Source organism: Macaca mulatta, chromosome 7 (assembly GCF_049350105.2).
Source record: "Macaca mulatta isolate MMU2019108-1 chromosome 7, T2T-MMU8v2.0, whole genome shotgun sequence".
Taxonomy (NCBI): Eukaryota; Metazoa; Chordata; class Mammalia; order Primates; family Cercopithecidae; genus Macaca; species Macaca mulatta.
This window is the reverse complement of record NC_133412.1, coordinates 43,318,198-43,343,913: the sequence shown is the minus strand read 5'-3', so window position 1 is coordinate 43,343,913 and position 25,716 is coordinate 43,318,198. Positions and strand designations below refer to the sequence as shown.

Here is a 25,716-nt window from a genome sequence, read left to right as displayed (position 1 = left end):
CATTCCTGACTGTGAATTTCTATACTACCAATAAGTAATTCATTTTCTTACACTTATTCACACATTCACACTAGTATTTACAAAATATGATCATCAATCATTAATACCGGGAAAAAGAATGTGTTCAGGGTAACTAAGCAGCACAGTAGCATCACCAGAGTGTCTGTACCAGCAGTTAAACCACCACCACCACCAGCTGGCTTTCAGTCTCCACCTACGATGCTGTTTTGATTGAAAGGTTACTGTACACCTATGCGGGAACACTGAATAAACTGTGTGTGGCGTGCCTGCGTTTTGACTGTGACCTGTCACAAGGTCAGGTGTGAAATTTTCCAACTGTGACATCATGTGAGTGCTCACGTTTTCAATTTTAAAGCATTTTGAATTTTTGGATTAGGGATGCTCAACCTGTATGAAAAAAGCATGTTCCCTGCCCTTGTGGCTCTTACAATGTAGTGACTACCAAAGGAGAGAGATAAATGGAGAGCCCTGGTGATCAGTGGGGTGCTGATTATGTATTTTCTTCCCTGGGCTTACAGAGCTAGAAAGAATAAACAATGCTCTAATCCAAACCCACAGAAAGTGGAAGCTCTGCTCTTTAGCTTCAGTTGTCAGATTCCCTCCTCATTCCACCTTCTGCTTCCCAAGCCACTGTCCAGTCTAGCAGATGGCCTTCCAGATCCTTGGGTCTGAAAGCATGGGGACTGTACAAAGTACGGTACTGTTATTTAGGCATCCACTCTAATGTAAATCAAAACTAGTAAATGAGGACCCCAACTGCCTCCTCCAGAATTGGTTTCACATCAAAGACAGCCTATGGAAAGTGTTGCTTCTTGGGGCTTCCCAGACTGTCCCATCTCAGGCATGATCTTCTACGGTATTCTTCGGCCCATATGATGAAACACTTTGGCACAGAGGCTAGTACAATGGTCAGCAACTTCTTAAAAGATATGACAAGGAACGGTACCCTCTTCCCTAGAGATACCTTAGAAAACGGTATGCTGAGAGATTAGAGGTTGTCAACAGGGGGATAGGCGCTAAAAACACATTATTATTGTGTACATTATTCATTGGGATGAGAGTTAAAAAGATCTGAGATTTTGTGGTTTGGAGCAAGGTTAAGTTCCACTGACTCAAACACAGTAAAGGAATCCTGTTGGCTGCTAATTCTCACGACCATCACTGGTACTGGTAACATAGCAGTTAGCCAATATACATAACATTTTGTGCTCACACCTGTGTCAGAAACTATCCTATAATTAATAAATGTCAAAGACTTGAATTCAAATAATGTTTTGACTATTAATTAGATCACCATATCAACAACCCCAAAATACCATGTATGTCATGTACATGCACACATAAACCTGTACACCTGGATTTAATCACTGGTTCTACTGGATAGCTAGCCTGTGGATTGATCTACCTTCTTGTAGATTCCCATTAAAGAAATAATTTTTTAAAAATTAAACACAAAATGTTTTTAAAAGTTCTCTCCCAGACATGAGTATATTTTAAAGTATATATTAAAAGCCAGCAGTTTTTTTTTTTAACAGCAAAAGCCATAAAACAAGCAGTTCTCAATTTACAATTAATATAGCAGCCCATCAAGTGCTCCTCCCCCTTAGCATATATGGTACTTTGATGCATATTATTGATATTGACAGTCATTTTGCAAATAAATGTTCTGAAAGCTTTCATCCTATTTAAAGGAGTAAACATGGAAATAAAGGTACCATTTTAATCAGGTTATTGTGATAAGACCAAAAACATTCCACAAAGTGTATACCTCATTTTGACTTCTCTATTAAATTTAAATTTGAGTTAGAATGTTAATAATTTGGCTTTAATAGAAGAGAGAGTTCATTCAGAGAATTACAGAGTTAGAGTTGGGATGAATCCCCAGAATTTATCTAATCTGGTACTCTCATTAATTGGAAGAATGTGAGGCTCAAAAATGAAATGACCACAAGAGCCATGACTACAAACTCTTCGTTACTCAGTACAGTGCTCTATCATACCAGCTACTTTCACTCTTTTAACCCACAGTTTACCATATTTTCTAATATATGCTAGTATATTGCCTAGTACACAACATCCTTTCAAATATTCTTTCTTTATTCTCCAATTCACTTTTCAGGAGAATAGATAACCTCAATCATATTGATTCTCAGCCTAATGGTCTCCCTTACATAAGTTATAATGACATTAACATTTTGTATCACTTTATTGTTACCATCAACCTCCTACAGTTTGGGGGGAACCAATCATTCTTTAAAACATTAGAATGACAACTCCAGTTTACTTGGCACATTGTATAGGTGAGTGGGAAAGACCTGTCAAATCCCAGAAAGGGGCGTGGCACCAGCACCACTCAACCAGAAGAAAAATCTCTCTTTGGCGCTAGTGTCATGGCTCCCTATCTGTTCTGCTAACCTATTAAATGATGTGGTGGAAGAGGATCCTTTCACAATCTTTGTTCATTTTTTTATAGAGCAAATGGAAGTCATACATAACCTTTTACAAAATTCATTTTTTGTTGTTTTCCAGGTTTGTGATATTTGTGAGACATCAGAAAATCAATTTATATTTTTTTCCTCTGTTAAAACAAACAAAGCAAGCCCCCTAAACTGAAACCTAACAGGTTAGAATAAGTTCTTAATTATCCACCCAGCCTTTGAATTATTTTGCTTTCGGTGTGGGCCAAAACTAAGTAGTACAGCTTCTTCTCTAAGGTAGATGGAAGAGATTATAACAATAGCTCAAGCCCACTAAAAGCATTTGTATTTTATAAATACAAGTCAGCAAAGACAAAAATTAAGATATTCATTTTCTCAATGATCAAAGAAATGTGACCAGCTCTGATGGGCAACCCAAACTCAAGAAGTCTAACTTTTCTGCAGAACCCTTCAGAACTTAAAAGATCACTGATGTAAGGTCACTAGCTGGCACCTCTTCTTATAATTACAATTTAACATAGTCAATGCAATGGGCAATAACTTACCCTTACATAATGACAACTACTATTAAAAAGAAATCATGGCATTTGAGAACAATGACGTAAGATTAAATCAAGGCACCACGGCTAACTAACTATTCAGGAGACTATATAACAGGTTAAAAAAAATAATTCAAGGCTGGGCACGGTGGCTCACGCCTTTAATCCCAGCAATTTGGGAGGCCGAGGCGGGCAGATCACGAGGTCAGGAGATTGAGACCATCCTGGCTAACATGGTGAAACCCCGTCTCTACTAAAAATACAAAAAATTAGCCGGGCGTGATGGCGGGCGCCTGTAGTCCCAGCTACTCAGGAGGCTGACGCAGAATGGGATGAACCCGGGAGGGGAGGTGAAGCTTGCAGTGAGCGGAGATCGCACCACTGCACTCCAGCCTGGGCGACAGAGCAAGACTCCATCTCAAAAAAAATAAATAAATAAAAATTTTTTTTAAATTCAAAGTTAAAATAACTGAAAATCAAGGTCAAGTAGCAAAATACTTCTAAACTGCCGTAAGCCCTGAATTGTCAAAATATTTAAAAATGTATTGTTTCTTGCTTGAGACAGTTTGTCTCCTTAGATATTACTCAGAACAAAGACACCTGTTGAAATGCAATTGAAGTCATTTTCTAATATCTAATATTTCCTGGAATTCTCCCAAGATCCAACCATACCCAAAGCAACATTTAGGTCTACACTTGGGTAAAAATTCTAAGTTACTTTATTCATTTTCAATTCACTATTTAGTTTTTCTCCTTTCTCCTTACTTTGTAAAAAATTTACCACCAACTTTCAATAAAATAGAGATGGATTCTTTTCCTGGGTCTGGTGACTCTGTTATATATGAAAGTACACACTACTTTCCTAATGTTTTTGGACATACTTTTTCCAAGAAAAACATAATTGAACTGCAGGTCTAAAATCAAAGCTGAATTCACATACTGATGCTCCCAATTCAATGTTTACTCAGTAATGCAAGAACCTATGCTTTTACATCAGGATTCCATGGCTGCATCCAAAGCACTCAAAGGAAAAATGTAATCTGACAACATAAGAAATAATCCCCCTATAACTGTTTATTAGAATGTGAATATATTCCAAATCAATAACTAAAAAAAAAAAAAAAATCAAATTACAGAGCATGCATAAAATACAAAGTAGCAATTTACAAACAGATAATATTATCTTCATAACCAATACACTAAAATAATAAAATGGCTATAGAAGAAAACCAAAATGACTGACTACAGCAATGCCTTCCGTGTGCCCCACACATCATGAGCACTGCAAGAGACAAAAGATTAACTATGAAATATAGTAATCTAAGCAAGCCCACACATACATATTTCGGGGGATTTCCCACCATCCTGAATAGTATCACTGCAGTTGACACACCACTTCCAGGAAACTGCAGAGTAAGTGCTTAATATTATCCACGAGAAAGCAAAACTAAATATTAGTGTGCACATTTCTGAATGAGAAACTAATTGCTTCATGGATTTCAACAATGTACTATTTCAGGTCTCTACAATGCCTAAAATGCATTCTATTTAAACTCAAGGTACTATTTCATTTTACATACTAAAAGAATACATGCCTTTAAGTGGTACCACTTGAGCAAAAATTAACCTCTCACTGTATTCTTCAGACATACTGAAACCAAAGATTTAACTGGACTATATTCCATAATATACTGCAAAACTCAAATATTAGCATTGTTAAAATAATTATCCATGCCTGCTGGTGGATATGGTGATAAAACTAGGTTGCATTTCACTTACTGGAAGGTTTTAAGACAAAATTAACACTTCAAAATTTGACACTACCAGCATTAAACCAGTTATTGCCTGAGCAATAAAAGGCCACATCATCTACTGCTTGGAAATTATTATAGATCATTTAAATCTTTTGGGCTGCCTGATCATTGCAACAGAGGCACCTGAGATGGAATTCCACAAGTCCCTCCAGTTCCCAGCCTGCCAGGCAGCACTGTTTAACTTACGGCCCCATAACCATACTACTAATGAAACCGTAACAATCTCTTGTGTTTACTAAGAGAATTCTCCAGAAAAAGTGCCCCCCCTCTCTAATCAACTTTGATGCTTACAAAAATTAAAAAACAAAATTTACTCAACTACATAAACCTATTAAGGCATTTTAGAAATTCATGTCCAGATAATGGAAAATTTTCAAGCTCTCAAAATCCTGCTATGTTTATAGGGCAATTCTTATATTTGTGGAAATATACACTGCATTGAAAGAAGAGTGTATTACCGATAAGCTGCTCTGTGGCAAAATGGTAACTTATTTCTAAGGTCGTCTTAGTTTGATTTGATCAAGACCAATAGGCCTGAGCTTCAAGTGATCAAGTTCTATTATGTCCTACGTACAGTGACAGGCTTCCATGATAAAAAGTAAACAATAATTGAGGAATCCAAACATTCAGTTTATTAAACTAAGGCTACTGAAGCCATAGCATGAAAAAAAGCTGCAGTCATTCGGGACAAGTAGATGATTTTATAAAGCTAAAATCAAAAGACTTAGGACATGGAAAAATTCATAAGTATGAAGTAATAAAACACAAAAGTGACACAAGAATTACAAATATATTTAAATCTCAGACCTGGGAAATGGACTATACACAGCCTTCTAGGGGAGAAGAGAAATGCCTTAGATGTTCTGACAGCACTGCACCTTTGGCTTGTTTTCAGTGGTTGGTGGAACATGAATAGGAACCACATTGTTGCTTGGAGACATGTCATTTTCGCGTCTGTCTGACATTTGCTTCTGAGAAACAATGCGGTAAATCTCTGAAGGAAAAAAGAAATCACAATACTTAGCGTGAATAACCTATCATAGTTAGGATAAAAGATCCATAGAGGTAGGAGATATATTTGCATCAAAGACCATAAGGAAACTGAACAGAGAATACATAAATTTAAAGTTTTATTTTCAAACAGTCACTGATTAGGTTCAACCCTTTAACAATTGCCCTTGGGGTAAGAAAAGAAACAAAGGTTTTTCCATTTCAGAGGGAAAGGTTCACCAGTCAAATAAATCTCTGTTTAAAGAGACCTTAAAAAGGTCAACCAGGCCAGGCACATCACCTGAGGTCAGTACTTCAAGACCAGCCTGACCAACATGGTGAAACCCTGTCTCTTTAAAAATACAAAAATTAGTCAGGCATGATGGCGGGTGCCTGTAATCCCAGCTACTCAGGAGGCTGAGGCAGGAGAATCACTTGAACCCGGGAGGCAGAGGTTGTGGTGAGCTGAGATCGCACTACTGCACTCCAGCCTGGGAAACAGAGCAAGACTCCGTCTCAAAAAATAAATAAATAAATAAAAGAGGTAAACCAATAGCATTACGTAGTTTATGGACTTATGGATTCGAAGTAAACCATAAGAGTATTTTCAGTCTACCTTTACCCCAAAAAACAAAACAAAAAAAAAATTGCCTACACACAATGACACTGTACCACACAAAAAAATAAATACCCAGCACTTTGGGAGGCCGAGACGGGCGGATCACGAGGTCAGGAGATCGAGACCATCCTGGCTAACACAGTGAAACTCCGTCTCTACTAAAAAATACAAAAAACTAGCCGGGCGAGGTGGCGGGCGCCTGTAGTCCCAGCTACTCGGGAGGCTGAGGCAGGAGAATGGCGTAAACCCGGGAGGCAGAGCTTGCAGTGAGCTGAGATCCGGCCACTGCACCCCAGCCTGGGCGACAGAGCAAGACTCCATCTCAAAAAACAAAAATAAATAAATAAATAAATAAATAAATTTGCACTATCAGATGCATTCGGTAGAGTACAACTTAATAAACATGCTAAAATCCCAATGGATTCTTGGAAGGGAAAAGAAAATAATGTGTTTATCAGTGACCTCCTGAACAAAACTTAAATTGTAATTAAAGAATGATACAAAACAGGCAACTTAAGATGTTATATGTAAACTCTATTTTTCTTTCATGACACTTAACAAAAATAATTTAGTGTCTGCCTTTTTCACTAAATGTTAAACTCTGTAAGGAGCAAAACTGTGTCTGCCTTACTGCTGTACTGCAACATATAATATGTGTTGTGATAAATAACTACATGAATGTCACTAAATTCCTCCACAATAAGTATCTGTATGTAACACATTTGGTCTTATACCACACTGCCTAAAAGTTGTTCCCTCTGACTAGATTATAAAGTCCTTAAGAACAGAAAATGTACCTTATTTTTGTTTACTCTCCCAGTTGTCCCTTCAAAAAAACTACTCTCAAAAAGCAAGATAATTCTAAAAATGTGTCAAATTAACACAATTAGCCTCCTAATATGATGTACTACGAAAGACACAATGTATTCCTATGAAGGACACCATGTATTCCTGCCAAAAATATTTAAAACTAATTTAATCATGAGGAAATAATGAGATAAATCCAGACTGAGATGGGGATAAATGTTCTAAATTTGTGCTATCCAACGGAGTAGCCACCTATTTTAATTAAATAAAATTTAAAATCCAATTCTTCATCTAACTAGCCATATTTCAAGCACTCAATAGTAACCTGTGGCTACTCTATTCAACATCCCAGATACAAAACAAATCCATCTGTTGAGGCTCAGAAACCCATACTCCAAAATGGCACTTTGATATGCTGAACTAAAGAAGTCTCAAGGTCTCTCTGACCTTCTGCCCCTCCTCATCCTCTCTCCCCAGCACAGGATGAAGCTGAAGTTCCTTCACCTGCCTGAGATCCAGACCCACCAAAAGGAACAATTATTTTTTCTTCCCCTCCCTGTAAGACCAAGAATGTAACCACACTTAAACAGACTCTTTCACGAGACAATGTACCAATTAATTTCTGTCCACTGATCCATTCATCCTCCCCAGTAATCCCCTCAACAGAATTCCTTTTCTCCTCCTTCCCATAACCTGTTTTGCCAGAATGGCATAAGCTTCTGAATGCCATCAGGAGGTGGGTCATCTCTCTGGTTCTCCCCGTGTACATGTTAATAAATTTTGTATGCCTTTTTTCCAATTAATCTGCCTTTTGTGAGTTGATTTTCCAGCAAACTTTCAGAGGTTTCTATTTAGTTCTCCCACAAAAGAAATGTAAATGATATAAAAATGATACAGCAGAATTCTTTTTCTTCCTAACCTCTACCTATCGTTTGGACCTTGTGAAAGGTCCAAAGCACAGCCAGGTGTGGTGGCTCACGCCTGTAATCCCAGCACTTTGGGAGGCCAAGGCAGGCAGATCACGAGGTCACGAAATCGAGACCATCCTGGTGAACACGGTGAAACCCCGTCTCTACCAAAAATACAAAAAAATTAGCCAAGCATGGTGGCGGGCACCTGTAGTCCCAGCTTCTCAGGAGGCTGAGGCAGGAGAATGGCGTGAACCCGGGAGGCGGTGGAGCTTGCAGTGAGCCACTGCACTCCAGCCTGGGCGACAGAGCCAGACTCCGTCTCAAAAAAAAAAAAAAAAAAAAAAAAAAAAAAAAGAAAGGTGCAAAGCTGTATCAGAGAGCTTTCAGCAAACCTTCAGAGGGCAATAGGGACATTTCCCTTGGCTCCTATACATGTGATCTTTAAATGGATATTGAATTTTTAATTAAAAAACAAATCTATAAAGGACATTCATTATTAGTATATTGAATAAATATGAATATGGATTGCACATTAAAAACTGTATAAATGGGCCAGGCAAGGTGGCTCATGCCTGTAATTCCAGCACTTTAGGAGGCCGAGGTGGGCGGATCACGAGGTCAGGAGATCAAGACCACCCTGGCAAACATGGTGAAACCCCGTCTCTACTAAAAATACAAAAAAAAAAAAAATTAGCCAGGTGTGGTAGCACCCACCTATAGTCTCAGCTACTTGGGAGGCTGAGGCAGGAGAATCGCTTGTCCCAGGAGGGGAGGTTGCAGTGAGATAGCACCACTGCCCTCCAGCCTGGGCAACAGAGCAGACTCTGTCTCAAAAAAACAAAACAGGCCAGGCGTGGTGGCTCAAGCCTGTAATCCCAGCACTTTGGGAGGCCGAGATGGGCGGATCATGAGGTCAGCAGATCGAGACCATCCTGGCTAACACGGTGAAACCCCGTCTCTACTAAAAAATACAAAAAACTAGCCGGACGAGGTGGCGGGTGCCTGTAGTCCCAGCTACTCAGGAGGCTGAGGCAGGAGAATGGCGTGAACCTGGGAGGCGGAGCTTGCAGTGAGCCGAGATCCAGCCACTGCACTCCAGCCCAGGCGACAGAGCGAGACTCCGTCTCAAAAAAAACACAAACAAAAAAAAAGCAAAGTATAAATGTTAAATTTCTTGGATACAACATATGGTATTGTGATTATGTAGGAGAATGCTTTTTTTTTTTTTTTTTTTTTTGAGACAGAGTCTCACTCAGTAAGCAGTGAGGTTGAGACTGCACCACAGCACTCCAGCCTGGGGACAGAGTGAGACCCCGTCTCCAAAAAGGAAACAAAAACAAAAAAACGGTGGGGGGGGTTACTGCATAGGAATTGGTGTATTCATTTGGTTTTAAAGGAGAACATGCCTTTGAAAGAGGGAAATAGATCTAGTGTAGCAAGTTCCTACCCCCCACCCCCACAAAACTCACAATGAAATAACCTCCTCTAATCAGAAAGCTAGAAGTTACCTGCTTCCTACTTTCTTATCAGGTTTTTGTTGTTGTTGTTGTTTTTTAATGACACACCCAGCCACAAGAGACTTAAGTATGTGAATTACTTGTGGAACCTCTTAAAGCCAATCACTCTTTATTGCTTTGGTGGCATTTTTATTAGCAGACATCCTTTTTGGTAACTGGAGTAAATGCAGCAGTAATCCATTTCTAAAAAACAGTATGCTTGCAGACACCAACACTGCTCAAATTTCTTGCTTTGTAATGAGATCTCTTTAATTATTTACTTCTCTATGTTCTTTGAGAAGTCTGCCTTTCCCTCTCTTCCAGTTTTACATATATTTGTTTTTTTATGTAAGAACTTTTTTTTGTTTTGGTTCCCCTAATTTAATCTTTTTTTTTTTTTTTCTTTTTGAGACGGAGTCTCGCTCTGTCGCCCAGGCTGGAGTGCAGTGGCCGGATCTCAGCTCACTGCAAGCTCCGCCTCCCGGGTTCACGCCATTCTCCTGCCTCAGCCTCCCGAGTGAATCGGACTACAGGCGCCCGCCACCTCGCCCGGCTAGTTTTTTGTATTTTTTTTTAGTAGAGACGGGGTTTCACCATGTTAGCCAGGATGGTCTCCATCTCCTGACCTCGTGATCCGCCCGTCTCGGCCTCCCAAAGTGCTGGGATTACAGGTTTGAGCCACCGCGCCCGGCCTAATTTAATCTTTAAAACAATTTATAAAGAAGTTAAAACTTACAGTGGGTCACATATTTCATCTTAATTTACACACACAATTTACACTTGAAAAAAGAAGAGCCTCCCAGTTTGAGATCAGAGGGAAAGCTTAAAGATGAAGTTAATTCTTTATTCCTTAGCCACTCATCTGACTGAATGACCGAAGGGTAAATCCTTCTCTTTAGCCTTGGCACACTCCCATCCCATCCTTTTTCATTGAAACAAAATCTATAAAGATTACATATCCTTTTTTTAAATTTTAATTTTAGTAGCCTGTCTTTATTGTATCCTAGTTGTCTTTCCTTAATGCCTGTTCACATTTGAACCGTCAACCTTCTCAGACATAAGTTTTAGCCACTCCCCTTTCCCCACAAAAGAATCTAAGAAAAGATACTCTTGCTGTCTGTTTTTGTTACTTTACATATTCAGTTGACTACATCTTACTGTTTTTCAACTTCTGAGAAATTAGTTCTTAATTTTGAAAAATGTAGTAATTCAGTTAATGCATCTCTCTTTCTTTAACATTTTTTAATGGAAATTTTCTGATATACCAAAAGTAGAGTAAGGCAGGGCAGTGGCTCACACCTGTAATCTCAGCACTTTAGGAGGCCAAGGCAGGCGGATCACATGAGGCCAGGAGTTAGAGACCAGCCTGCAACATGGTAAAAACTCATCTGTACTTAAAATACAAAACTAGAAGGACATGGTGGCTCAGGCCTATGATCCCAGCTACCCGGGAGGCTGATACACGAGAATTGCTTGAACCTAGGAGGTAGTCTTCTTGCCTGACACAGCAAGACTCAGGGGAAAAAAAAAAAGAATATAGCCTTTATACTAAAAAGACATCCTGAACATATTAATTACATGGAGAAATCTAGCAGACATCCCTTTAACCAAGTGGTAAAAGTTAACATCACTAGTAATTAATAAGACATCCAATTATCACAAACCTGCTGATATGGTGCACTGAGAACACTTCTGTGGTGTTCCTGCCAAAAGTGTATAACCTGAGTTTAATCGTGAGGAAAAAAATCAGAAAAACCCAAAATGAGGTACGCAACAAAGTAACTGGATTGTACCCTTCAAAAATGTCAAGGTCAATAAACAAAAGATTGAGGAACTGTTCGAGATTAGAGGAGACTAAAGAGATATGATTGCTAAATGAAATGCATGACCTTATCTTGGACTTTGACTAATAAGGGTATTATTGGAACAAGTGGGAAAATCTGAATAAGGTCTGTAATTAAACATTGATGTGGCACTATTATCTCTCTGATTTTGATAATTATACTGTAGCTATAAAAGAGAATATCCTTGTTTTTACAAAATATACACTGAAAAACACTCAAGGATGAGGGTCATCATGTCTGCCACTTAATCTCACATGGTGCCGAAAAAAATATGTATATATTTAGAGAGAAGAGAAAGGATAAAGCAGATGTGGTAAAATATTAACATCTGTAGAATATGGGTGAAGGATATTTGCAAATTCTTTTTACTATTATTTTAATCTCTTTAAATTTGAAATTGTGAAAATGCAAAGTTAAAAGCAAAAAGTAAAAGGTATGCATTAAAAACATCCTTTAGTGAACCTGAGAAAAGACAAAGCTGCACTGAAATTCAAAGGCAGAGCAATCTACCAGTCTCACTCTCATACTAGTAAACTACCTCTAAAAAATACCATCAAGCAAAATCATCTCATGGAGTCACTTTCAAATTCATGGGTGTCAAGAATGCCATGGGTCTATTCTGAAACCAACAACACAATTAACTCTGAAGTAACATGTAAATTTTCTGATATATAATTTCACAACTTAAATTTTTGGCTGGGCATGGTGGCTCATGCCTATAATCCCAGCACTTTGGGAGGCCAAGGCAAGCAGATGGCTTGAGCTCAGGAATTCAAGATCAGACTGGGCCCCATCTCAATTTTTAAAAATTTTAAAGCTTTTTTTTCTTTCAGCAATATCAAAATACAACATAAATACTCCCTTAAGACTGTTAACATTTAAGGCAGAATCAAGTGCAATAGTTACTATTCTCTTTACTGTTTTCTCTATGCATTCACACTTCCACTGGCATACAGGAGGAAGAATGTTTAGAACAAACATCCTAACACCTGCAGAACAACACAGATGTCTGCTGCACATCTCTGATCCTACAAACCAACAGTGAGATTTATGCAGGAAGCTGAGGAAATAGTGAATATAGAAAGGAAAAGTGGTAGCAAGTGAAACTAAAGTCTTCTTTGCTTTCAAGCAACAATTAAGTTGTAACAAAAGTTCAATCTAGAGTGAATTTTAAGAAAAGTAACCATACATTCATCTTTTTTTCTTTTTGAGACAGGATCTCACTCTGCCCCGAAGGCTGGAGTGCAGTGGCATGATCTCAGCTCACTGCAGCCTAAACCTCCCAGGCGGAAGCAATCCTCCCACCTCAGCTGGGAATACAGGTGCGCACACCACCATGCCCAGATAATATTTCTTTTTTTTTTTTAGAGACAGGGTTTCACCATGTTGCCCAGGCTGGTTTTGAACTTTTGAGATCACTGCATGTGGCAACAGACATCTGTGTTGTTCTACAGGTGTTAGGATGTTTGAGCTCAAGCGATCCGCCTGCCTCAGCCTCCCAAAATGCTGGGATTACAGGGGTGCATCAACATGCCTGGCTCTCATCTTTAAAGACAAAAGGGCTCAATTTTAAGTACTGACTAGTTCACGTTTGAGCGGATCAGAAGTTCAGTGTTACAAAATGATGCATAAAATACTTAACTGCAGATGGAAGACTTAAGCTCATCTTCACTTAATATCAGAATAAATGGGCCAGAATTATAGCAGAGGAGATTTGATATAACATAAAAAATATTCCAACAATGAGGACTGTCTAAAAAGTTTTTTCAGATGAGATTTTCTGAGGCCTTAAAATGCTCACATATCTTTAAGGTAATTTAATTCACATGTTTTAAGACTATGACTCTGAGGAGCAGGGAGGTTCAATGACTTTAAACAGGGAGTAGAAGCAAAGTGATAAAGATGTAATGCCCTAGAACTCCTGGGTCTCAATCTAGCATTCTACATGTTGACTTAATAAAATCCACACAAATGGATATAAAGAAAACAAAGACTTGCAGACATACTGCATATTTAATCAACTCTTACTTGCTTAAAACAATCAGTGAAACTTTGACAGAGAACATTCTAAAGGAAAGCTACTGTGTTCCAAAGACTGTTTATCCAACCCCAGCACTATTCTGATAGAAAACAATTATAATAAAATAGGTACATAAATCACCAATTTTCTCATGCCTTAATTGCTATTTAGCTACTAATTTACCAACTGTTCTCTACATACCAGGGATAGATAAGTACTTTACAGGTACTCATTTTTTAAGTCTAGGGCAGTGACAAACCATTCTTTGCTAAGGGTTACCGAGAAAAAAACCTTTAGGTCACAAAAGTCAAGTCAAATCCTATCAGAAGATTTTATAAATATAAGACTTCTCTCAAAAAGGAAATAACAAAACTCCTCAAAATATGTATGAATTTTATAGATGGAGAAATTAAGGCCTAGAAGGGTGAGGTAACTTGCCTAAGATTGTAGAACTAATAGTAAGTGGAGGAGCCAGGACTAGAACCCAAGTCAGGCTTCCAAATCTTACCTCTTTGACTTTACACTTACATTTTTACAGTAAAAGAATATGTTAAAGTTAAAATCTGTTAATCTCTAATACAGGGGCTGCATACGAACAATAAATCAAAACTTGTTATATTGTAATTTGAAACCCATTTAATCATACCCCTGTATAGAGTTTTTAGAACAACGCCACGTAAAACTGTACTATATATTAAGACATTTTAAATCATGAGTTCTTAAAAGTAATATACAATTTAAAAGTATTTAAAAACAACCCATCAAAGTACTCATTAGAAGATTAAGACTATCTCACTAATAATCTGGTTATTTTAATAGCTTCATGATAAATATGAGTGAACACTTCTTACCTCAGAGGCTGACCTGGTCATTCACATTCCAAATCAGCATGAACTCCATCTCTTTCCCACTACTTTTTAAAACTTTTCTATATGCAATCATTGGCTGATTTTATCTACCAATTATCTCCCATGGCACAATATAGAATACGCAAGTGATACCTTTCTTCTGTATCATAGAAGAATTTTATTTTGTCACTATAATTTTTAAAAATATGTTTTTTCCCTAGCTTTTTCTTTACTAAATTTCAAAAGGGCATTTATATCTTTCTATAGCTGGGATCTCAATATTTACCTTATAAAAGTACATTTAAACATTACTTTGTGTTTGTGACCATGAAGAATGTAATACCTGAACTGAAGTAATCATGGAAGTGAATGAATTATTTTCCAAGTATTTTTCCCACTATAAATCAGATGAATTCGGACAACTGAAGCTCAGTGAGCAAGGGTTGTAGTTAATTTTGCACTCTAAACAGCTTTTGCTAGAGTAGCTCTCAAATGATAGTCATTCTTGGCTGATACATAGTTTAGTTGCTGATTAGTTTGTTTAAATTACCTTCCTAAAACTTCTAGTTCCTACTGGTGTAATCTGAAAATGCAAGTCTTACCTGTTAAAATGGTCTGAAAAGCAGCTTCTACATTTGTGGAGTCTAGAGCAGAAGTCTCAATGAACGACAAACCATTCTTTTCTGTGGGGAGACACAAAAATGTCAGTATTGTCAAGTTTCAAAACAAGGAATAGGGTATATTCAAGCCCTCGAAAGGAAAAATAACAGAACTTTTTAAAACTTAAGACCTCCTCAACTTATGAGACATTAAGGGAACCACTCTATTTACACTTTATTTACTTACTTACTTTATTATTTCTTTAAGTAGAGATGCAGATCTCACTACGTTGCCCAGCCTGGTCTTGAACTTCTGGCCTCAAGCACTTCTCCTGCCTCAGTCTCCCAAAATGCTGAGATTACAGGCATGAGCCACCATGCCCAACCCTACTTACACATTAATATTTACACAATAATAGATTAAAAATAATAGTGAGACGGCTGGGCATGGTGGCTCACTCCTGTAATCCCAGGACTTTGGCAGGCCAAGGCAGGCGGATTGCTTGAGCGTAGGAGTTCAAGACCAGCCTGGGCAAAATGGCAAAACCCTGTCTCTACAAAAAATACAAAAAATTAGCTGAGCGTGGTGGCACACACCCGTAGTCCCAGCTACTCAGGAGGCTGAGGTGGAAGATCGCTTGAGCCCAGGAGGTCAAGGCTGCAGTGAGCCTTGATTGTGCCACTCCACTCCAGAATGGGTGACAGAGTGAGATCCTGGCTCTCAAAAAAAAAACAAAAACAAAAACAAAAAAGTGAGAAAATGTCAATTGGCTCCTTAATTAAAATAAATACTTATTACATCTAAATACTACTCACTAGTAATGAATGACACCACTTAAAATGTGGTAAAAATGTATCCAGTGGCCAGCTATTTCCATCTCTTGCTATCCTCTCCATCAACCACATCGGCTATAATATCCAGTCAGAATGTTGTAGCTATATTATTTACAATAAAGCTATTCTTGCATGGGAAATCAAAAAAAACTGTTACAGAAAGTTATCCACAGCATCAGCATTAGAGCAAAGGCAAGACTTTCACTAGCCACAAATGCACAATGTTGTCTTCTGGCATGCTGTCCCTACCAGAACAGGCGCAAGAGACATGTGAATTCTTTATGAAGCCAAAAAGTTACAGCTTCTAAGCAGCTGCATCCCTATTGGTCCCTGACACTCTGAGCCTCTACCTTTCACTCACATAGAGCTCATGTACAGCAGCCTTTGTAAACACAGAAACATAACAGAAAAAGAGACAGGATACACAATGTTTATATTCATTTTTTGGTGGAAAAATATTCCTGTTTTAATGACTCAAAGCAAAAAAGCTATACAGTCATCACAAACTTTCAAAACAATTCTTGCTAAGCATTCATGTTTACCTTTCGGAAACTATTATAACCTATTACTCTCACGGGAAAGGTATCAAAACCACAAGACACAATGGTAAGAAATATCATGGAATTCCTATCACTAACCTGCAAAAGCTCTTGCTTCATCTGTAGGAACTGCCCTGAGATGACGCAGATCACTCTTATTGCCCACGAGCATGATAACAATGTTACTATCAGCATGATCTCTCAGTTCTTTCAGCCATCGCTCTACATTTTCATATGTGAGATGTTTAGCAATGTCATAAACCAATAAGGCACCTACAGCTCCACGATAATATCTGAAAACAGAAACATATTTAATATCAGAAAACAACCACAAGATGGAAGCAAACACCAGGAAGAACTCAAAATATGGATTATGAGTTTTAAAAACATACTTATAAATAAATTTCTAAGGATTCCTAATACTAGAATTCTTAAAAGGAAAAAAGAGTTCTTTTTCCAATACAAAAAGTCAGCTAATTCACTCATTGGCAACCCATTTCACAGAACGTAAAAACTGTGAGACTTACGCTGATGTTATAGCTCGGTATCGCTCTTGCCCTGCTGTGTCCCATATCTGTGCCTTTATTGTTTTTCCATCAACCTGGATGCTTCTGGTTGCAAACTCTACTCCAATGGTGCTCTTGCTTTCCAGATTAAACTCATTTCGAGTAAATCGAGACAGGAGATTACTCTTTCCAACGCCAGAATCTCCAATAAGGACAACTGGAAAGACAAAGAACTTAATGTCAGATGAACAAGGCAAACACATTCAGAATACCACTATGCTTTCAACACAAAGAAGTCTGGCTTCAGAGTAAATAAAGCAAGAAAAATAAGGTATATGATTTTTTAAAAGGAATGGGGGCAGGGGGTTGAACCCCATGTTCTTGACCAGTTACCAATCAATAAAATCGATTTATTCTTTTCAGCGTGTTTCTACCTGTATGACTTCCACACATCATCTGCTTAGCACAGATACAGTATCCTGTCTTAAACATGCAGTTTTAATCACAGATGCACTTGGCACTGATGACAGGCATTAATTACCATCAATGGTATGCCAATCTTACTACTTTAGAAAATAACTTCAAAGATAAATCCTAAACTAAATGAACAATTTATGATATTAAAATGTAATATATCAGACATGAAAACAACAAAGGCTGTTAGTGGGTAGGGAAGGACAAAATGAATATACTTCGTTTCGTCAAAGACTGGGTGTGACCTCAGGACTCAGACCTAGACAATATGAAAAACATTTAACATACGAGGCACAGGGTTTATAAACTTCACCATACAGAACACAGAAACTAAAATGACCTTTAATAGTCGTATTCATCAGGGCCGGGCACGGTGGCTCAAGCCTGTAATCCCAGCACTTTGGGAGGCCGAGACGGGCGGATCACGAGGTCAGGAGATCAAGATCATCCTGGCTAACACGGTGAAACCCCGTCTCTATTAAAAAATACAAAAAAACTAGCCGGGCGAGGTGGCGGCGCCTGTAGTCCCAGCTACTCGGGAGGCTGAGGCAGGAGAATGGCGGGAACCCGGGAGGCGGAGCTTGCAGTGAGCTGAGATCCGGCCACTGCACTCCAGCACGGGCGGCAGAGCGAGACTCCGTCTCAAAAAAAAAAAAAAAAAAAAAAGTTGTATTCATCAGATTGGTTCAAAGTTAAAGACCCCTCTACCAAAAAACCCACCCCACTAAAGATAAACAGGGGTACTAGGAAACTAATAATTCTGACATACTGTGAGTCAAAACCAAACCAAGTGCCAGGCGTGGTAGCTCACGCCTGTAATCTCAGCATTTTGGGAGGCCAAGAGTTCGAGATCAGTCTGGCTAACATGGTGAAAACCCCATCTCTATAAAAATACAAAAATTAGCCAGGCATGGTGGTAGGTGCCTGTAATCCCAACTACTTTTGGGCCTGAGGCATGAGAATAGCTTGAACCCAGGAAACAGAGGTTGCAGAGGGCTGAGAGTGTGCCACTGCACTCCAGACTGGGCGACACATCGAGACTCTGTCTCAAAAATAAAATAAAATAAAATAAAAATAAAACAAAGCAAGGAGGGCATACACTTTCACTTATGACTCCATGATTTTTTGGAAAATAGGTCTTGATTAGATGAATTTGCTTCCTGTGATTTCTATAGGCAGCAGTTTACTTACTAAGTAGATACATGGAGATTCTTTTTCACCCAAAGTGGTATTACACTTAAGAATTTCAAAAACAATGGAGAAACAGGCAGTTAAGTTGTTTTAAGGTATTTTCTATCTGAATTTAAAGTTCAAAATGAGTTCACAGGTTTATAGAATCTGAGCTAGACATTTTTTCCTTTGTAAAATTGGTATCAGCATTTCAGGAAACATTATATTCGTTCCTACTTTTGACTACTAAGACTTCTTCTTATCTATCTAAACTAGTTAATTGATTTAGACATCAGGACTAGAAAATCAAACATACAAAAATAAGGCCAAGGAATAAGACCATTCCTTACTAAAGAGATTGCGATTTGGTGGTACGAGTGGAAAGAACGGTAAAAACTAAAAGCTCACTGCACTCTGGTAGGAGGGCAAAGACAGTCCATTACACACTCCCTCCTTGCCACAGGAGTGGATATAAGCTGGCCTCTGGACAGTCTTGGACAGAGTACATTATCAAATGCGTATCTTTCTGGCTTCCTCAGTCAGCTGATTCAGCAAGAAATCATTCAGAAGACAGTGAATCCAACGCAGCACAAAGAGTGGTTATTTCTAACTAAAAAGTCAACTACAGGGTGTCAAAGGTGCTATGGCAAACATATACATGCTTTTATTTGCTATCAGAAGAAAATGTCAAAGTTATTAAAGTGATGTACAAAAGCAATGCACTTTCAATTTCATAGGATGGTTATTTGATGTATTAAGTTTCCAAGGTCCACCATTCTGGATATGAAGTCAAATTTCAGTTTCGGTTAATAGTCTACTATCAATAGGATACATTCACTGTTGCTTCTTAGTACAAAAGGCTGGATGTTTGCTAAGGAAATGGCCTTTGAATCACTCATACGAAAAAAAAGTAAATACAAAAAAATACATGACTAAATACAAACAAAAAAAATTAGGCATGGTGATGTATGCCTGTAGTCCCAACTACTCAGGAGGCTGAGGTGGGAGAATGGCTTGAGCCTGGGAGGCAGACATTGCGGTGAGCCTGGATTGTGAGCCACTATACTCTAGCTAGGGCAATAGAGCCAGAACTTGTCTCAAAAAAAAAAAATCTTCCAGTACTTTCTTTCTTTTTTTGAGACAGGGTCTCACTGTCGCCCAGACTGGAGTGCAGCGGCACAAACAGGGCCCACTGCAGCCTAGACTTTCCAGGCTCAGAGGATCCTCCCACCTCAGCCTCCCTAGTAGCTGGAACTACAGGCACATGCCAACACACTCAGCTAATTTTTTGTATTTTCTGTAGAGACGGGGTTTTGCCATGTTGCCCAGGCTGGGTCTCAAACTCCTGGACTCAAAAGATCCACTTGCCTTGGCCTCCCAAAGTACTGGGATTACAGGCATAAGCCACCATGCTTGGCCAACTCCAGCACTTTCAAGTTTAGGTTTCCTCCCTTTTGACCTCCACTTTTAATGATTATTATGTTCATTATCTCACCAATCTCAACTCCTTATGCCATCATAAAGATAGTAAGGGAACTTTTTTCTTAATGTAACCAATTAATGTTAACACTATTAAAAAAGCACTCTAATCTGAAAATAACTCAAAATTCATGAATGTTTTAAAAAGTTATCTCAACTAGGCCAGGCGCAGTGGTTCATGCCTGTAATCCCAGCACTTTGGGAGACCAAGGAGGGTGGATCACCTGAGGTTGGGAGTTCGAGACCAGCCTGACCAACATGGAGAAACCTCGTCTCTACTAAAAACACAAAATTAGCCAGGTGTGGTGGCGCATGCCTGTAGTCCCAGCTACTCAGGACGCTGAGGCAGGAGAATCACTTGAACCTGGAGGCGGAGGTTTTGCAGTGAGCCGAAATCACGCCATTGCACTCCAGCCTGGGCAACAAGAGTGAAACTCCGTCTCAAAAAAAAAAAAAGTTGGCCGGGCGCGGTGGCTCAAGCCTGTAATCCCAGCACTTTGGGAGGCCGAGACGGGCGGATCATGAGGTCAGGAGATCGAGACCATCCTGGCTAACACGGTGAAACCCCGTCTCTACTAAAAAATACAAAAAACTAGCCGGGCGAGGTGGCGGGCGCCTATAGTCCCAGCTACTCGGGAGGCTGAGGCAGGAGAATGGTCTAAACCCGGGAGGCGGAGCTTGCAGTGAGCTGAGATCCGGCCACTGCACCCCAGCCTGGGCGACAGAGCAAGACTCTGTCTCAAAAAAAAGTTATCAGCTAGACACCTACCGTATTTGAGTATCATCGCAAATACCTAATACTAAATATCAAGCTGCTAAATGCATAAAAGCAGAATATACATATTAATTATCCATTGTTTAATTAAAAATTTCTGCTTCTTCAACTACATTTAGTTTTATACTTTCTCTTGCAAACTAATTTACTGGACCAAAATATAATTCATCAAAGACAGTACCTCAACCCTAAAAGTTACCACCTGAAAGAATAACTGGTAATTTTCATTCTGGTTTTCATAAATTTCGAGACATTTCTATTCTTTCAACTATATTCATACAGTCCAACCTCCTCAAAAGTTTTTAATATACAATGCATTCAAGGTGGGACACAGTGGCTCATGCTTGTAATCTCAGCACTCTGGGAGGCCAAGGTGGGAGGATCCCTTGAGCCCAGGAGTTTGAGACCAGCCTGGGCAATGTAGGGAGACCCCATCTCCACAAAAAAGAAATTTTTATTTCTGTAAGTAGGATAGTCTTAAAAAAAAAAAAAAAGAAGCCAGGCATGGTGGAGTACATTTGTAGTTCCAGCTACTTGGGAGGCTGAGGCAGGAGGATTTCTTGAGCACAGGAATTTGAGGCTGCAGTGGGCTATGACTGTGCCATGGCACTCTAGCCTGGGCAACAGAGGGAGACCCTGCCTAAAAAAAAAAATATATATATATATATATATATATATAGAGAGAGAGAGAGAGAGAGAGAGAGAGAAAGAATTATATATATAATGCAAACAATAAGGCTCAAGTCTAGACAAGTTTTTCCAGATTCAGCAGAATCTGAGTTGCTCAACCAAAACTTGTGAAAGAAAAACTACTAACAAGATGCAAGACAGCAAAGTTTCCATGATAATTTATACTGACAATCAGCTGACGGTTAATTACTACTGACTTCCAATGTGATTGAAAAGAAAATGTCTTAAGCAATAGACTATGTATCCAGGTATTTTCAGAAAATGTAACTTTGGATTGGTGCCTACCACACAATATTTGTAAACAGAAATTATGACTGATGCTTACTTACGTCCCACAGGGCCTTAACCACATTGTTTGTAAATACAAAATTAAAGTTTTAAAAATAAAAAGTTTAAATAAAATAAAACTAATTCCCTCCCACCAAAAGTCTCACTATTGGGCTTAAATAAAGGTCATAATTTAGAATAATTGTACTGCTCGTCCCACATTACATTCCTATTTAGACCACTCCATCCCCTATTAATTAAAATATCCCTTTATTTTCAACTTGTTAGTTACAAACTAACTCCAATTTCCTCAACTATTGCATTTGCTAGGTTAAGTCTAAGTACAAACAGCTGCAGTCCATCTCAGTGAATAAATCTCTGTACAATAAAGTTATTTTAAAATAAAATCATTCTTCACTTTAAAGCAGGATACTTGTATAAATAAGAAATTGGCTAAATAATCAGTATTGAAGTTAAAAAAAAAAAAAAGAAAAAAGTGACTCATATCCTGTAAGAGCTTTAAAAAATTAGAAATCTGGCCAGGCACGGTGGCTCATGCCGGTAATCCCAGCACTTTGGGAGGCCCAGGCAGGTGGATTACCTGAGATCAGGAGTTTGAAACCAGCCTGACCAACATGGAGAAACCCCGTCTCTACTAAAAATACAAAATTAGCCGGGCGTGGTGGTGCATGCCTGTAATCCCAGCTACTCGGGAGACTGAGGCAGGAGAATCGCTTGAACCCAGGAGGCAGAGGTTACAGTGAGCCAAGATCGCATCATTGAGCTCCAGCCTGGGCAACAAAAGCGAAATTTCATCTCAAAAACAAAAAAGTAGAAATCCTCCTCAGCAGAAGTTTTAATACCCTATCTTAAACAGCAAAATGCACAACAAAATGAAACCATAACCCATGGAAAAATAAAATGCATTAGAAGTTTCCAGTTTTATGTTTTTTTAATAATATTTAAACGCTGTTGTAGTTGAACCTACATTTAAGGTTCAAAAAACCGACAAAGGCCAGGCACACTGGCTCACGCCTATAATCCCAGCACTTGGCGGGGGCTGAGGCAGGTGGATTGCTTAAGTCCAGGAGTGCGAGACCAGCCTGGGCAACATGGCAAAACCCTGTCTTTACAAAAAAAAAAAAAAAAATTAGCTGGACGTGGTGCTGCACTCTTGTAGTCTCAGCTACTCTTAGGAGCTAGAGAGTAGCTAGGGAGGCTGAGGTGGGAGGGTCACCTGAGCCTGAGGAGGCCGAGACTGCAGTGAGCCTTGATTGTGCCACTGCACTCCAGCCTGGGGGACAGAGCGAGACCCTGTCTCAAAAAAAAAAAAAAAAAAAAAAAACTGACAAAACCACAGTAACTTCTTTCACATTATTACCATTTATTGAGTCCTCATGGTTAAAATTTTACAAATAGTCTCATTTAACTCTCACAACAATCTTAAGAGACAGGTATTTTCCTTTACATAAATGAGAGAACTGAGACTCAGAAAAGTTAACTTTTCCAAGGTCATATAGTAAATATAAGACCTGAGTCAGGATCTAAACCGAAATCTACGTTAATTCCAAAGCTCGGTGCTCTCAATCGTTGCTAGAAGGATGGTCTAATCAAAAAGCTGAAATACTTTAGGCCAATTCAGAATATTTAATATTCTTTGTTAAAAAATAAAAGGACCTTGTATAACCAACATTCCAGTTCAAACCAAATAGGAGAAATACCCTGACGGTCTATCTTGTTCTGAATTAATTACTTCAAAGACAGCCTTTATAAAGGCACACTACCATTATACCATATTTTAAAACACAAACCTCCCTTTAACCCCAAAGTCTCAAGAGATTCAAATAATTTCACATCATCTCAGATACCTTCGGCAAAACGTATGCTATAGTATACTTTCTGTAATCCAGGTCTGAGTTTTGTATTTGTAAAATGAACTAAGTACCCTGAAAGTACTTTCCAGCATGGGGTGGAGGGGGGATACCAAAAGTATTCACCCTATACAATAGAATATTCTGGGTCAGAGGCGTAAGAGACGACAAGAGTACAACAGCAGGCTAGTATAACAAGATTTGCAAAGTATTGGGAAAGCAAACAAATCTTTCCTGCTTGGTTTAGTCAATCATTCTTAGCACCCAATGGCAAAGACAGAAACAGTCACCATGCTTAACACTCTTTAAACTCCACCCTCCACAGTAAAGCTTTAATAGCAATGGCTTCTTCCTCAGTGGTAATGATCTTTGTTCAGCACACTACTGATGGCTACCTTCCCAATTCAGGAGCAGAGAAAGAGCATCAGAGTGAGAGTACATTCACTGAACAATAAAAGCATCTACTGTACTTTCTTCTTATTGAAAAATGTACCCTTTATCTTCGTTGACTAAAAAAAAAAATTGGATTCCTTCCGGACTCAACCAATAAGCAATTCTTTCTAACCAACCCTGACCCTCCGATATGTTCTATCCAAGGGCACTACATGTTTCCGTACCTTATAATAAATATTTAATGTGACCAAAAGAGCACACAACTTCCTTCCTACCCCCAACCTTTTGGGAAAGGTATGTGGCCAACTAGGGCTCTTCCCTTCCTGTTGGATCCTCCCAGTGTTGCAGCAGGAAGCAACCAGTCCATAGAGATAAAGCAAGCTAGTATTTGTGCAGCGCACAACCTTTCCTGCTCAGGAACCGGGCCTTCAGGTCTGGCAAGGATAACAGCCACCACCCATCCGCAACCTCTTCTCGCGAACCGAGTAAAGAGTTATCCCGGGTTGTGTGCCACTGAGTAGGGAGAGCAAGATAATAAAAGGCTAGGTGGGAAGTAATGTCAGCCTGCCGGGTCACTGCGACAAGTGCGCGACTGGGTGATGGTCGATCCCTCTTACCCTCCCACCACCCGGGTCGCAACGGAGACCAGGGAGCTCTAAACACGATCTGGGGAGGGAAGGTAGAGAGAGTTGCCAAATGGGGAGTGGGGGAGGGAGCGGTCAGAGAAGGTTAAGGACCGCGAGAACCGCGGGGCGGAGGGTGGGGGTGGGGACCCCTGGCCCGCTCAGATTTTACCGGGTCCTGGACCCGGGATGCGAGAAGCTTAGAGGGGGGGCCGAACAAGGGGAGGAGATATGCAGAAAAGAGGCTCGCTCGAGGGGGAAAGGGGGCAGATAAGAAAAGACCTGTAGTGGGAGTCTGCACCGAAGGCAAGGCCAAGAGGGAAGCGAAGAACCCGTCACAGGGGCTTCGGGAGAGGACGCCAGCCGGGAAAGGTGTACGCTGAGGGGGAGGGGGCGCTACACCCGAAAAGAGAGATGGTGGGAGGGGCGGCGGGGCCGCAGAACCCAGGGAAAGGAATTCGACGATATGCGAGAAGGCAGTCCGCCAGGGGAAGGACACGCAGGGAGGGGCTGTGAGGCCAGCCAAGGCCCACGGAGAGGTCGCTCAGAGAGCGGCATGTGATGGGGACCCCTGTCTGAGGAGGAGAGAAGCTGAGCTGGGTAGGAGACGGAACCACACAAAAAGGAAGGGCTGAGGCAGGCCTCTATCAGTGCACGGGTGGCCGGCACGTCCGCCGAGTGTGTCCCGGGTCCCCGAACGGGGACTGTGTAGAGTGCGAGAGCCCATGGCCTCACCTTTAAAGAGGTAGTCGTACTCGTCGTCGCGGGTGCCCATTGCGCGGCCGAGGAGCGAAAGGGCGGGAGCAGCAGTGGTATCTGTGGGACCAGGGGGCGTCGCTGCAGGGGTAACCCGAACGCCGAGCTTCAACTGCCGGACTGGGTGAAGAGCCCCTCCTTGCCGCTGCGCCACTTCCGGCAGGCCCCAGCCTTTAAGGGGAAGTACTTCCGGGGGCGGCTCCCCGTCCCTGAACCCAAGAAGGGCGGTATGCACGAGAGTCGCGATGCGTGGGGCTTCAAACTTTCGTCGCTAAAGGAGGCTCAAAGGGGAAACTGAGTCCTGGAATTCCTAGCTACCGTGGTCTTAGTGGCCTCTTGCTTATTTCTCGAGCTACCGTGCCCGGAAGCGACTCGCTGGAACCGGGCGGGACC

General features: G+C 40.1%; 1 protein-coding gene across 1 annotated transcript; it reads right to left on the bottom strand.

Annotated features, from left to right (window-relative positions):
- Positions 1–4,108: 4,108 nt before the first annotated feature.
- Positions 4,109–25,459, bottom strand: RAB11A (RAB11A, member RAS oncogene family). The gene is given in 5 exon segments (NM_001261789.1): positions 4,109–5,806; positions 14,950–15,030; positions 16,419–16,612; positions 16,847–17,042; positions 25,303–25,459. Coding segments are annotated over 5 exon segments (651 nt in total). The 5' UTR covers positions 25,343–25,459; the 3' UTR covers positions 4,109–5,666.
- Positions 25,460–25,716: the final 257 nt, after the last annotated feature.